The following is a 15,709-nucleotide window of genomic DNA, read 5'->3' as shown; positions in this document are numbered from 1 at the left end:
TCTATCTATCTATCTATCTATCTATCTATCTATGAGTCCAGTCAGGTTTCTGCCATCTAAAAATAGCAGGTTCTCATATAGATATTATCTTTACATTTAGAATGTTGATATGCTGATAGGAAGTTATATGGATATAATGTACTACTTCTAAATGGTATGGTTTGGCCTGCCTGTTTTGATAAAGTGTGCCTTTTATTTGCCTCAGTAAATTGTATGATCAGATAAAGCACAACAGACAAAATGCACTATAGCCCATAATTCGCATATGATCACATTGTTCAACAGAACGTGATGTGAATGACCCACTAGTTGCTTCACAGTGAGTTTATAAGGCAGTGGTCTCTTGTGGCTTCTTTGAACTGTGTAGCAGAACAAACCACAGGGAGTTGGCCAGCCAGTAAACAGCAGCAGCCTGCAGAGCTCCAGGAACCACTGTCCCTGATGTGAGTGACGTTCTCAGGTGACGAGAGGGGCTGAGGTGTCAAGTGATAACCATCTGCTGAAGTGTAGTATCAGGTGGCAGAGCCGGAGTGCTCACAGACCTGGTAAAACCAAACATGTAGTGAGAGTAGAGGCCAGGAACATCTGGTGGAAAAAAGTATTCACTACTAGCTTCCTTGGGGACATGGAATCAGGAGACACTCTTCACTCTTAAACACTGGTGTTAAAGCAGATTAGCATTTTACATGTGAGTACACAGTGGATAAATAACTCATATCAACCTGTTAAAATTGGGTATTTATATAGAACTACATAGAGCTGAAAACAAACATCAGTGTCAATAAAGATCAGAAAGTGGGTCTATATTTTTTTGCAGGTTTGGTTTGAACGTTTTGGAAATTAGTTTCTAATCTTTGTCAGTGTGTTTCAGATCCTGGGGTCAGTAAAAACTATAATTCAGTTGCAAGTAGGTCACAATTTATTTAGCTTTCTTTGTCCAGTGTGATGGCCATCAGAACATGCTGCTATAATGATAGTGACCTCTGCTGGTCGGTTGAACAACAATCTAAAAGCCCATACACTGCAAATGTATGTAATGCACTGCAGATTCTTTTTTATACCTTTTCTGAACTTATACCTAATTTTCTTATAAATATAAAATGAGTCTTCAAATAAAGGGCTATAACACTTTATAACACACTTATAACATAGGTTTTAAAATCTGTTTTAATCTAAAAACAGCTGAACTTTCAAATTACAAGCCTAACAATAAATCGCCATAGGAACCAGTTGCACCCTGATGAAAGATCAGTGGGCTTACACCACAGTTTTGTATTTAGGATTTTGAGAATGAGATCAGTAAACAGCAACAGCTATCAGCACACCGGTAGTTCTGCAGAGCAAGAACATTTCTCATCAGTAAATGCTTTATGCAGACATAACAATATTCCTGCATATGAAAACAGCAAGCTGTCCCTGCACAAGAGAACTGGGTTGAGATCTGCTCTGTTATAATGCCACCACACTCGGAATGACTAAGTGAGTGTTAAATTGCCACAGTTTCTGCGACAAGGTAAGAATTACACAGATACAGTTACACAGAGACATATAATGTAGCCTGGTGAGCAGCGAAAAAAAAAAGATGAAGAAAAGCAACCATTTAAAGAGATCAACTCAACTTTATTAACCCCCACAAATTCGTCCACATTTAAACAAGAATGAGTTCTACATTAGCATCAATGATACAAGGAAGAGCTCTATGCCAATGACACAGTTGAGTAGGCAGCACAGCGCAATTTAGATACATCATTAAATTTAGTTTTGGAAAAGTGAGTGTAAAATAAAATAAATACGCGTATGAAGGTAGGATGAGCTCAACATTAAAGTGGGACTATTTCTATAGAGAGGCGTCGGGACAGAAGTGCTGAAAGGAGCTGACGTGTGATCTGTGTGATATTTAAAGGATTTAACAGGGTATAAAGTGCTGAACAGTAGGTAGATAGACTGAATAAAATGCTGACTTTAAGCTAAGGCATCTTACTGATGATGATTTTATGGATAAACGTAATGGAGAGGTTAATTGCATCTAATGTGGTTAAAAACCACAGATGCATAGACGGTATTACCTTGTAATGCAAAGGGGAAACAGTTTTTGCTGACATGTGGAAAAACTTCAATAGAAGACGCTGCCCAATGAACACGTTTTCAAAAGGCACTCCTGGTAAAGTATAAAAAAGAAAACTAAAGAAAGCAGAAAATAAAATAAATACTCTAAACATAAATGACATTAAGCAAAACATACAGGTTTGTTTGATGTCCCTCTTATAGAATACAGCCCCAAAAAACACTGATATTCATCCAGTACTACAGCATATTCTAAGCTACAGTAGTTTTATACTGCAACAACAATTAATCATTATAACTGTCTTCTCTACTCACCCAAGAAACATCAGCAATAAGGCTCTTCTCTCCTCCCTGTCGCTCATTAATGCCATTCAGTCCACACTTACCTCACTCCATCTAGCAAAAAAATCCAGCTGAGGAACAGACAGGTAGCACCATGTAATGGGTTTTTACAATCAGGATGATTTAAAGGCAACACATTAAAGACAAGAAGAAAACAACACGCATACTAATGGGATTGCTCACTTATAATGGTGAGGTTGGTTGTGCATTTAGAAAAGGTGAAAATTCACCGGCTTTAACAAGCTCTCTTTTTTTCTCCGTTTTCTGCTCAAATGGGGAATATTAAAGCAGTCTTATGTGGAATGCAACTGCACCAATGTGCCGCTCAGAGAGGAGGGAATAAAAAGAGAAGTCAGAGGATTTGGGGGGAATGCAGAGGGGTCATGCCTCTTTCCTTTCACAGTCTTTCCTCTCTCTTCTTCTCCCGTTTTCACTTTCCTCCTCAGCGACATGTCCAACGGACTCGTTTCCGTGACAACTGCAGCATCAGTTTATCTTCTTGCGATTTTGGGAAAATGGAAGTGGCAGTCTGTTTGTGTGTGTACAATAGAGACATACCACAATTATGTTTACATGTGATACTAGTTAAATAGTTAGGGTTTCAATTGTTCTTTTGTAGGCATATGTAAGCAGGTATTACTGGATTGCCAGTGTTTCTCAGTAAAAAAATCTTCTGTTCATCTACTTTCATCTAGACATAGGCCTCTGGGATGTCGGAGCCGTTGACTTTGATGTAGATCTTAAATTCTTCCTCCTTCTGCTGCTGCTCTTTGTCGAGCGTCCGTCTGTAGCAGAACAGGTAGAGAGGCAGCAAGAAGCCCAGCATACTCACAACAAAGAGTCCAACATTGACCTGGAGGACAACAACAGAATTAGCCACGCCTGAGGGGTTAATATGTTTGTTTTAGGGTTTGTGTGTGTGTATTCATACCCAGAGTGGGTCTCCCCCCAGGGGCCCCATCATAGCCAGAAACAGAGGTTGCTGCAGTAGAGAAAACACAGCACTGACCAGAGACTGCATGCCTGTTAGACTGCCAAACTGGGAGGAGGGATACCTGGAGAGACAGAAGCGATACATTTAGCTTCCTGGTTTGAAGCTGAAAATGGTGATGTGTGTTTGTGAGTATGTGTGTGAGGTTAGAGGTACATTGAGACTTACACAGCAGCATAGAGGCCGCCAACAGCAGAGTGAATGAATCCTCTCACCACAGTGTGTAGGACAAATGACACAATCTGAGGAGAGATCAAAATAGAAGAAATTAATATTCATCAGTTAGTTTATGAAGGCCTTTCCTGCTGAGAGTTAGATGAGATTGATACCACTTTCACGTCTGTCTGTTATGAAGCTGACAGCAGCCGCTTAGCTTAGCTTAGCATAGAGACTGACAACAGGGGGGAAACAGCTAGCCTCAATAAAACAAGGCTATAAAATACAATACTACTTGACATACATTAAAATAGTTAAGATCATGGGTCACAACACTGATCTAAAAAAGATGTCTGTGTCTAATTTTGGAAATTGGATGCTGTAATTACACACAGTGAGGATGTAAACCATGTTGACTTTTACATACAGTCTCTGCAGTCAACACCCTGTAAAAAGAGGATTATCAGGAACTTTTTAGAGATGAACTCTAAATTTAAACTCTAAACTAACTAACTAACTAAACTCTAACTCTTCTAGCAAGTCTTTGAAGGCCTGTGTGTATCTCTGAGAGCTGAAGCAGATCACTCACCTGTAGGGGGAGATTGGGCACAAGGCATGTGATCCCAAATGCCACTAAAAGAACGTTGGTGAGGATGAATGCTCGCAGGGCATTGGTCACCTTCTGGGTCTTTTTGTCTCTGCGCTTTTTCCTTATCTCACCCCTAGGGGTCAAAATCAGCCAGAAGAAAGAGAAAAAAAAGGTAATCAGACACTGTTACACAACTCAGTGCTTAGTTTCTTGGATTTATTCATCACACTGGAAAGTAAACATTGCAGTAATGTCTGGGCCTATAAATAGAAAGGGGTTAAGGGCAGTCTAAGGAACAACTCAAACTTGACTCACTTGCTGCAGGGTTCTTTTTCCTTCTCTCCATCGTCACAGTCCTTCAGCTTCCAGTCCATGATCTGACCAATGACGGGGGTGGTCATCAGGCAAAGCAACTGCAGCACGCCAAAGATGGAGGAGTACAGACTCACTGGGAGACGGATTAGAATGAGGTTAAAAAAGATTGTAAAAAACAACGATTAGAAATTGAGAAGGAAGAAGGAGCAAGTGTTGGGGGAAGGATAAAAACATCATAAGAAGGAGGGTTCATGATCTTTTTCTACATGGTTAATGACTATGACGGTACAGTTAATTATTAGTCCTGGGCGGTAGAGCCTTATTGAGTAAAACCGCAATGATACGGAGAAAACGGCTGTTCAAAAGTCGATTTGATGCCATTAAGAGATTTATGGCCAAGTGCCTCATATAAAACTGCTTATATGAGTAAGTGCTGAGGGGCAATGTTAGTTAATGAGTACAACAAATGGTAGCTGGTGGTTTCAGATTTAAGCTGAATGACAGCTGAAGGACTGGGTTATTGACAACAGCCAAGGTCAAATAATGAAATAACAACACTAGCTATGACAAAGAGAACGTAGAAAAACAGAAAGTTGAGGTAGTGGATCTAATACAGTATTGTGAGGGTAAAGCTATATAAGACTAGAGGTTAATAAACTAACTGTGTTCTAATACTTCAGTAATCTACTGATACAGGATTTAAGTCTTACCAACTTCCATCTTCTCCACTGAAAATTCAATTAAAACCACGTAAGTCCGACTAAATTTAAGTCATGAATCAAAATGACGAAACAGTATATGTCATAAGAAACTGCAAGAAACTTAATTCTAGGTAAAAATCAAACAAACAAACTTTCTTATGACTACACACACAGCAAAATACAGAGAGACAGACCTTTGTTGAGGTCTCCATCACTGAGCGACTCCAGGACGCTGTTCATGGCCCCCATGTAGAACAAGAGACGAAGCTGAGTGACGGACATGGTCACCAGACTGAGCAGGAAAATCGGGCTGCTGATAGTTTTGAAGAATGATTGGGCTGCAGAGGAGAAACAGAAACCAAACAGAGGTAAATTACAGTGCATTAAAAGAGGGGTCCAGCTTTTTCTAACATCCTAACAACAAATTTACATACAGTGCTTTTGGATTCTGCACTCTTACATTCATTTTGTGGCTTGCAATCCATTTCCAGGTCCATGGTGGACAGGCAGAGCTTGTGTCCATCCTTAGTGGTCGGTTCCTTCTCCTTCAGGCTGTTGCCCAAACTGAGACGATTGCCCACTGTGGTCACGTGGTGGTAGAACTGCTTCCCGGTGATTTTATGGTCAAAGCCCAGCCAGCTGAACTTGATCTTCACACTGAGAAAGCAGAGGAGGAGAGACAGATGAACAGGACAAATAAGAATGAGGACGGTGTGTGAGGAAGAACAGACAAAAGTTAAGAGACAAGGGCAGAGGTCGTGGGGGAATAGAAAAGTATAAAATAAATAGAATCATAAATAGAAAATAGTGACATACAGGATACATGTCACATTCATGTGTTACTTAATGCTAAAAATGTAGAATGGGGCTTCTTGTGGAGGTCACCCTTCAAATCCTGCACAAATCAGTCTACTGGAAAAGTTTTTTGCTTAAGAAGCAAGTGAAAACTGTGTGATTTAAAAGGATCTACCACATGGACGAGTTCAGCTGACTTGTATGATCCTCAGCAGACATTTTTACACATATTACGTAAGTGTCAATGGGGATGACTACTATACTTTGGAACAAACTAATGACTGCTGTCACTTCATTAGTCCAACTAGTTTTATTTCTGAAACACTTGAAGGTAGAAAACTTATAACTTACGTGTAGTCCATGTCCTCTGGTGATGGGAACGGTTCTAGTGGCCAGTTCAAGAAGCAGTTCAAGAAGACCAGTGCAGCACAGGAGGCCCACACCACCAGAATAGTGATGAATGATATGCCAAGGTCATAGATCACCTGTGCACATCAAAATATGACCAATAAGTACAAAAAAATAGAGCAGACAACCAACACCTGGAATCAGAATATACTTGAATTATACTCTGAATTAGTTATTTAATAGTAGATAATGTTAAAATTTGTTCAGCTGGATCCAGCTCTGCATCAAAATATACAGTGGCAGCCATGATATTATTAATATTTTTATACAAGGATGAATAGCGCAACATTTTAAGCTAAGTGGTAGTAATTTAAAATGATCATGTCACCATAGTGTCATGTATTGGCAAAAAGCCTATGAATTTTCCAGTATCGTTATTTAATATGTAAAAGTAAACGTGGTTGCAGATTGCACAGTGCAGAGTTATTGCAGTTTATGTAAAACAGAAGAATTTGCTAAACAAGTATAGAATGAGAAAAAACCCATTAGGTTATAGATTTGGTGCCGACTGCGATGCACTTTCACATGCATTGTGCAGTGTGATTATGTGTTTGTTACCTTGACACCAGGGAAGGTGACTGCAGAGGAGGCATAGGAGCCAATCATCAGGGCAATAAAGGTGGCACGGAGGTCCCCAAACATGTTAGGGAGCTAAAGAGAGAACGAAAGAGGAAAAGAGACAGCTTTCAGATTACCACATCATCACAACATGTCTCGAGAGAGAGAGACGAGCTACATCCCAGTGTGTATGTAAGTATAAAGGTTAAACCATCTGCTGCCAAGATCATGGTGATCTCAGCTGCAGTGTAGCTGCTTTAAACTTGAGGCGGGGGACGGATTGGGGACACTATGAGGATGGTGCCTACTGACACCTGGGTCAGAGTGGACAGTGGGAACCAATTAGCAAGCAGACATGGCTCTACAGAAAAAACATCAGAGAAAATAAAAGACAACAAAGTGACACGCAACACCAGTAAAAGCAATATGAAACAGCATCACATAACACACACAGCTGTGCAATACATGACACAGTGCTGATGGATACAGCTGAAACAATCAGAGAGGGTCACTGAGGTGAGGTGACATTTCTTTACTCCCGTTTCAGGAAAGAGAAGAAAGAGAGAAAAAAACAGACGAAACAGGAGACAGTGGGTGGCAAAACATCCAAATACAAAGGCATTCACAAGCTGTTCTGTTTCCAAAGACTGAACAACAACAAGCACATTCAATTACATAAGACTGGGGAAGCTGAGGAAGAGGTATGTGTGTGTGTGTGTGTGTGTGTGTGTGTGTACTAAATTGAGTGTGCACACTGAAGCACCCAAGTTACAGTATTTCCCAGAAATATCAGGCATACTTGGAAAACTGTTCCAATAGAATTGGAAGCAGATACATCAGCAGCTGCTGGACAACACCTGAATAGGGAAAGGTGACCTGACAACTGACATTGGCAGGGAGCCAGTGGTGGCCGCTGAGGGCAGCTGAGTATTACCCAACACTCATCAGCTTAGAGTGAATGCTTGTAGGTCTGAGGTGGAGTCATGATCAAGGAGCATAGCGTCTAATGATTAACCCAGCACTGAGGCTTTCATGTATAGTATATCAGATTGTGAAGGAGATGGAGTAAAAGGTGCAAGTATGAGGGGAAAACATGGTTTTATGCAAAGACTCTGGGGGACTCCATTACATGAAGCCTGCAGGAAAAGAGCAAACAAAGCCCTTAATTATGGTTTTAGCACATTGCTGACATTCAGGCTAGTGGCAGCAACTAATGAGAGATTTAGGTAGATGCAACAAATACCACATAAAGATGCACATCACAGTAACGGCCTGTGGTGGTATAGAAAAGGGGAATTGTATTGGGAGATTTACTGGAGTAGAGCCCTTCTCTAGTGAACAGCATCACCATGGTACAGCCCAGGACTCCTGTGTGAGTGGCCGTAGTCTGAACTTGATGACAAGGGGAGGGAACAGAAGGATGAAGAACAGCAGGAAAAGAATGCAAAGGAATGATGAGGGGTTGACCCTGCGAACCCTACGCATCTTAAAGAGCATTGTTTGTTTTTCCGTGTTTCCCTGTGTATCTGAGGTCCTGCTCATACTTAAAGGGGAACTCCACAGATTTGGCACATAAAAGTCTTCTTACAGACCTTGGGGAGTAAAACAATGTAAAAAGAAAAAGTTGCGTAAAGCCTTTTGGCTTCAAAGAAAGCACAAAATCTGATAAATTACCAATGTAGGTTGGAGCTGAAGACTAAATGTGAAAATTAAAAACAATTTGGGGGTATGGTGCGGTGTAGTCTGCTCCTGACCTGTGCTTGAGGCTAAAGGCTACCTTAGCAACTATTAGCATAACACATCTAAATATCTGAGTTGCATTGTGGGTAATTTACTAATTATTATTAATTTATAATGAATACATTTAACTTCCCTGTAAACACAAAATACATTAGTTTCCAAATAATAATTTGGGATTAGTGTATTTTTGTGCTTGTGCATTAAAGTAGCTGCATGTGTTTGGTTAAAAAGACAGGGAGACAAGCACAATAATAGATGCAGCAGAAAGTGATAATGAACCATTGCATACCCCTCCACCGCCCCCCTGCCCACCCCATTCTGCTGTCCAGAGCTCAGCCTGGTTGTGTGCAGGAACACAGAGTGCAATGTAAGAAGATAAATAAATAAAACAGAATGCCACACGAGGGGACGGAGAGGGTGAGCAGACAGGGAGCCAGCAAACTATTACTGATGCCTATGAAGATTTACGGCAAGAGAAAATATACATCTGGACAAAAATGATGCAGCAGGTGCAATGGCTCTGCAGCAGGAGGATTACAAAGAACAAGCAACCGTGCATACACTTACCGTGAGAGAGGTGAAGGTCATGCACATGCCCCCAAAGCCATTGAAAGTCAGGGCAATGAAAATAAGGACAGAGAGTTCTGCAAAGAACACATATGTTAGATCAAGAGTCTGTCAATAACCAAACTACTGTACATTGTTTCAAATACAGTTTGTAAAAGTACACTGGAGTACTCTTTAAGGGGACTTACCATTTGGATTGTAGGCTCCATAAGCAATGAGTAGACAGGACAGTCCAAAACATGTGCTGAAAAATAAATGATCATGTCAAACACTGCTTATGACAGTTACATTTCTTCAATGGAAATGAGGGTTTACATACTTTCTATAAATAACATGGTAGTATGAATAATCCCTTTTCTTTTTTGCTTACCTGCCCAGCAGCCGTAGCTTGCGAGGTCCGTATTTATCCATGACGATCCCCAGTGGCAGGGTGATAGCTGAGAGCAGGAAGGAGCCCACTGTGAATGCCAGGTTCAGCATTTCATCCTGTTCTTTACAAATCAGCCAGCCGTTCATCCTCAGGGGCCCATCCATAGGAACCAGGGGCCTCATCTCCACTCCGTCTCCCAGACCAACCACAGCACCCTCGCTTTCATAGTATTCAGCGTACTCGTTGGGTATCGGAGTTGTCAGGGGTAGGGAAAGATTGTAGCTGGTGCTGTTACCTGAAGAACATGAGGCATGAAGGTAGAAAATAAGTTGTTTTTAGAAGTCTTATTAAGTCTTACTGATACCCCAAAAAACATCCATAAATGTTGAGAGGGGTGAATAATTACATGACTGAGTAAAGTTTAGTTCGGCTATGTGTGCCTGCAGATGGTTCAGTGTATAGTGAGTTGTGGCTTCTTGACATACAGATACAATTTGTCAATACACTGCTTATTCACAGGATTTACAAATCCTCAAATTAGAAACCCATGTATAACATCATATTAGGAGCAGAAGCAAAAAAGACTTGGAGACAGACATACATTTCTGCCCCTTTACAGTTCAGACCCACAGAAACATTAAATTTCTTTACTGAGATGCTATTTGGATTTTATTAGTAGGCTGGAATGCCAGGGATAAAAAGTGATAGGCTTGCACTGACTATGAACTTCACATTATCATCAGAACCTTCAAGGACATAATGTGAAAAGGTACAAAAGTCCAATGAGGGGGGAATGGGAGAAGCAGTTTAGAAACGTATTGGTTTATGAGCTGATGTTTTCTCGATTACACTCCCTCACACCTACGTGGTATCAGCCACTTGATGTCTTCGTAGACACGTGAATGCCAAAGTCTACGTTAGTAAGTCAGTTCATGCACGTGCAGCAAAGCTGAAGGGAGCAACTGGTTGACAACGTATATGTCTGAATGTGCACATACAGTAAGAACTTAATGTTGTTGTGGCATGTGTTGCAAGAAGGTCAAATGAAAAGCTTGTGGGGGTTTTTAATTGATTGTTATATATATATATATGCATCATCCCCAGTCTCTATTGCTAAAACATACAGCTTTCTAGATACATTGAAAATATGATTTATATAAATTCCAGGGAGTATGTGCTTTGTTCAACTTTGTCCAGGAAAACTCACACACGTGTAAAAATACACAACTAATTATTTTAACATTGTACAAAAAGAGCACCACAGCCGCTTTGACCAGCTGGGAAATGAGGCGAGACCACGTGTTTTCCCTTCCACGTTGACTCGTGCCTGCTGACCTACCAGAATAAAATCAAGCTTTAACCATTCCTCCAGTATATTTGCTGCATGTGCACAAAAGCCTAATCTACACTGCATCATCGGTATCCCTTTAACCACCAACCCCACCAGCTGATTTTCACTGTTCATCACTTTGCTATCAGTCTTTTCTCCCTCACTGCCCTTTATCAGTGGACTTTATACGTCCATATTACCAGTAATAAAACCCCGCTGTGGATCACTCTGTTCCTTCATCACATGTCACAAGCCTGAAAAGAGCTGAGCTGGTGCTGCCGCCCTCTTATATCATCAGAAACAAGATATGGTGGCTGTGGCAGTCCTCCAGGATGTCACCTACAGTCGAGGATGCTCAATTGTTACTTCAGTTATGAGTCGGAAGTCAGCATAACAGCTAAACAATTTTAATATCCTATAAAGTGATCTCCCTTTGCTGGTAAACCATGGTTTAGTTTTAGGAAGTGTGTCTATTAATGCTGAATATGCCTATAGATCAAGTAAGGGATCTAGAACACAGTGCCAGACACTAGGAGTTGAAAAAACATCCTGCAAATCACCAGTCATATAAATCAATTGTGTGAACTCTCTAGGAGATAGGGCGGCTACTAGTGAGACCAATAGTTTAGTGTTTGTGCGATTAGCAGGGCTCACCACGGTCAGGACATGGTTCAAGACACAGTGTCATATGATTCCTCTCTCACATTTCTTTTTGCTTACTCTCTTCTACCTGACTGGGGCCGTTGTGTGCATCAATTCCACCTTTGTACTTAAAAATACAAAGCACCTGTCTGGCTTTGGTGAAAGTGAGGGGACAAGGAGAAAAAGAGAAGAGGCTTTAGAGATGAGGGGCTTGAGGGCAAAAGGACAGCTGATCCAGACTGTCACTGGTTTACTAGTTCCCTCTCAATCAGTCTGCCGCCATTTGTCTTTAGCTGGAGATTTACTCTTCAACTTTGGACTTCTTTGACAACTTGTACCCCTGCTCTCTTTTTAATTCAACTGATCTGGTTTAATCTCCTGAGTCCCTAAAAAACAGCCCATGACCCCTTCACACAAAACACTTATTCTTCCTAGAGAATGGACGAGGCTACAAGGCAGTAGTGTTAATTTACAGTGCATGTGTTAAATAAAACCTTGCTCCCTCCTCTGCCCTATAACTCACAATGACACTGGCTGACCCCTCATTACTAGACAGCTCAGTGTTCTGTGCTATAACCTCACAAAGACAAATTCTTGAGACTATGTGATTCACCATCAAGGCACATTAAGGCAAAGGTGTGGGAAGTATGAAAAGTGACAGATAAGTGACATTACTCTGGGAACTTACATAATCCATTTATCAACACAGACATGCAACAGTCGTGACTCACCCTCCTCGTTGCAAAGGTAAGAGTAGAAGCCTTCCGACTTGAGCATGATGAGGAGCGACCCCCATCCCAACAGCACCGCGGAGAACAGCAGATTCTCAATGATAGCAGTCACTGCCATCCACCAGCGCCTGGCAAACGCTGTGGTCAGGGTTGGAGGCATGTTCAGTTGCAAGAAAGTAAAGGCAGGGAGAGAAGAAGCCGTGGAGAGTAGACAGAGAGCGAGAGAGCGGCAGAGGGGATAGAAAGGAGCAAGCTGGAAGCACAGAGAGAGCCTCCCTGACTGACGCTCAGGATGAAGGATCACTGATCACTTATCTGTGAAGAGAAAGGCACAAGAGGAAGGGGGGGGGTGGGGGGGGTTATCGTTAGCCTATCACTGAAGTCACTGAAGGACAGGAAGGTTCAGTTTTTATAAGATCACAAGATAAGACCACTTTGTATTTAACTGAAGATAACTTGTTGCATTGTATGAAATCAAGTGAAAACGAAGCTGTGATATCTGTGAATTATACATCTGCTCTGTTTTGTTTCATAACTTTTGGGATTAATTGAACGCCTTCTAATTAGACAGAGGAGAGGCAATGTCGGCTGCTGTGAAGAGCTACACCAACTAATAGAAACAATGGATGGCAAATGATTAACTCTCCTGCTGGTGCAAAGATCATTACATCACTCTGCTGCAGGGACAAAGATCTTACATCACATTATAGGCACTAAGGCACTAATAACTGTAGAAGCATCTGTGGTGGCATCACAGAGTTTCTGTTGTTTGGTGGAAAATGCAAACTGGTCCGAACTGGATAAAAATGGGGCTTTCTCTCTCCCTGCTGCCCGTGGCCCCTCTCTCTGTCTTTCTCCCTTTCTCTCCTACACAGCCCCCTACATGTCCTCTCAGGCCCATCCAACCGCAACTTCCCTCTGCAATTACTGTGGTGCATCCAAAACATGAAGGAGATGCCAGACAAACAATAAACAAATCAGCCAACCTCTCTCTCTCCCCCTCTCTCACACACACACACACACACACACACACTACTGTACATGCACCCACACAAAATCTGTTCAACCAGTAAAAAAAAAGTTGTTGCACAGTTACATCTCATGATAGATAAATAAGCAAACCAACATATTATAATTAGGATAGCCTGCTCTGTATATCTGTTGTTTCATTTATTTATTCGTTTGTTATAAAACAAACAAATCTATTCCCGTTATTCAATGATTTTTCTACAAAGCAAAGTCAGCGACAGGTATGTGAGCTCTCCAGGGTATGCACAAACTTCCTTACCTCTTCAGGCTCCAAGCAGCACCATCCAGCTTCTATCTTTCTGTTGCACTCTGGACGAGTTAAGTGACCACTTACTTGTGAAAAGCCAGGTTTATATACTCTGGCCGTCTTCACATGGCGCCCTCTATTGACCATTGGCTGTCTGGTGTCTGCACAGTGAATGGGCCTGCAGAGTAGACTTAGCACTTACATTTTCTCATAGCCTAATAATAAGGGCTTGCAGCTTGGGAATCCGTTTTTAGGCCTATAGAGCATATTTATTTTTATATGGCTGCAAATATAAAAAGAGTCTCTATTAATGAAACTGACACAGTAGTTTGATTTTATCAAAGTCATTGTGCAATGTGAGGTCCGAAACCGCTCAGACTGGGTGAGTGGAAGGGAATAATCAAAGTCTTGTTGAAAACATAATGGCCTCCTGCAGATAAGGGTGTGTTGTTGTCTGGATCAATAACAGATATTGATGGAGAGCAGGAGGCAGACTGGAGCGGTGACTCCCCCTGTGTCAGTGGTTGCGTAAACTGTTTACTGTTGTTTACCATGTTACGTTCAGTGTTTACCGGTGATGAGGTGGAAGTGCACACACACACACACACACACACACAGACTCGCACTGAGGGAAACGGTTGGTTGATTGAAGCCCCCGCAGTCTGGCGTTGGTTTGCATCCGTAAATACTCGAATTAGGTAATTTCTGCTTACTGACAATGCTTATTTATTTGCATGATCAATACTGTGCGTGCTGACTGCCCTGTTTGGTTTTGTGGATACATCCAAAATAATGCAACAGCATCTCTTATCTATGTTCAACTTTTAATTGTTTTTTTTTTTAACTGTGAGACATGGAATATGTTTGGAAGTGAGGGCTAGATCACCAGCAAACTGACAATCAAAACCAGGCCTGTTTTCCAGGCAGGAGACCACAAGTTGCTCACTTTCAGTGCTGAAACTGTAATCAATATGCAAACCAATCACTGAGTGGCCAACAGTGAACCTCTCCAAATAAACACTGATATGGTAATTTGTTTTGTTACCGTGATCAATACCTCAGATCAGTTTAAAATTCAAATGTGCCTTTAATCTGTCTGCCTATAGAAAGCATTCATGGTGATGGGGCATTTGATCTATCGATCCTAGATTAACCAATCGGACGGTTTGAGTATCAGCCATTAACTGCTCAATGGATCTCACACTGTTGTGGATGCCACAAGTTATTTACAAACTCGTAACGAAACACACACACACACACACATCAGATACGATTAATCACCAGTGCAGTGTTTTATTTCCTACCCCTTATCATAAGCATTTATTGATCTGATCAGCTACCTTACATGATCTATAGGATACCACAAATTTTCAAGGAAGGATCCAGTTGTCTGAGATAAACGCCCCCTTGTGGCACAATGACACAATATTGAACATGACCACTGATGCACAAATGTAACACCACAATTGAATAAATCTCTTTATTGTACATTCATAACTGGAGTCAAACATTTGGTAAAGCAGTACATTGCAAAAACAGCAGACACAGTGCAAAATGCCAGAAAAACGGCAAAATAAGTAATCCACCGATATAAAATGCTCCTTTTAGTCATAAGAAACAAGAAATAAAGCAGTGCTGAACTTTACACATCATTGTACAGTCGTTTGTATATTTTACCTGCTTGATATTTACATACTTCCAGAAAATATACATATGGAACAGTGATTTTGTCCTAATGTTTATGTGCATTAATGGTCACTGCTGTGGTAACACACATATAGCCCAGTGTTGGAATCCCTTCATTAAAGCAGTCCACCTAAAGCCATGAGACCAAGCGCTAGAGAGAGCAGCAGTGTCTTTATGGAGCCTTCAGTTCCTGGTGCTGCAGCTGAAAAGACTAGGTAAGAGAGTGAAAAAGGAAGTCAGAGACAAGATGACAGGATGTGTGAATGATGACACATTAACAACCATTACTTCTTACGTTCAGAGTTATGCTTCCTTAGTAAAATCCGTTAGCCCTTAAATACACAACCTGAGTCAAAGCCTATTCTGTGTGTCTTTGCCATCTTTGAATTCACTTATTTAGTGGTGTACAGTGTTGGGGAGGACTGAACTACATGTAATTAAACTAGAA

At 41.2% G+C, this 15,709-nt stretch overlaps 2 protein-coding genes across 2 annotated transcripts in view; both read right to left on the bottom strand.

Annotated features, from left to right (window-relative positions):
• Positions 1–1,594: 1,594 nt before the first annotated feature.
• slc43a2b (solute carrier family 43 member 2b) lies at positions 1,595–13,651 on the bottom strand. Its single transcript, XM_035666875.1, has 14 exons — positions 13,588–13,651; positions 12,300–12,614; positions 9,597–9,891; positions 9,415–9,470; positions 9,227–9,303; positions 6,920–7,012; positions 6,305–6,438; positions 5,619–5,815; positions 5,353–5,496; positions 4,458–4,590; positions 4,143–4,275; positions 3,566–3,639; positions 3,338–3,461; positions 1,595–3,259 (listed from the first exon to the last, which is right to left on the bottom strand). Exons 2-14 carry the CDS (start codon positions 12,457–12,459, stop codon positions 3,098–3,100), a joined length of 1,782 nt encoding a protein of 593 aa, XP_035522768.1. The 5' UTR covers positions 12,460–12,614; positions 13,588–13,651; the 3' UTR covers positions 1,595–3,097.
• Positions 13,652–15,041: 1,390 nt separating this feature from the next.
• The window catches only part of LOC118331795 (ferroxidase HEPHL1), a 14,510-nt gene continuing 13,842 nt past the window's right edge, over positions 15,042–15,709 (bottom strand). The window contains exon 21 of the mRNA XM_035666874.1: positions 15,042–15,472. Coding sequence (XP_035522767.1) covers positions 15,378–15,472 — 95 coding nt within the window. The 3' untranslated portion in view covers positions 15,042–15,377. The remainder of the gene's footprint in view (positions 15,473–15,709) is intronic.

The sequence above is a fragment of the Morone saxatilis genome, unplaced genomic scaffold (assembly GCF_004916995.1).
Source record: "Morone saxatilis isolate NCDOM2014 unplaced genomic scaffold, NCSU_SB_2.0 Contig20, whole genome shotgun sequence".
Taxonomy (NCBI): Eukaryota; Metazoa; Chordata; class Actinopteri; family Moronidae; genus Morone; species Morone saxatilis.
The sequence above is the reverse complement of the archived record's forward strand: the minus strand, read 5'-3'. Positions and strand labels throughout refer to the sequence as shown.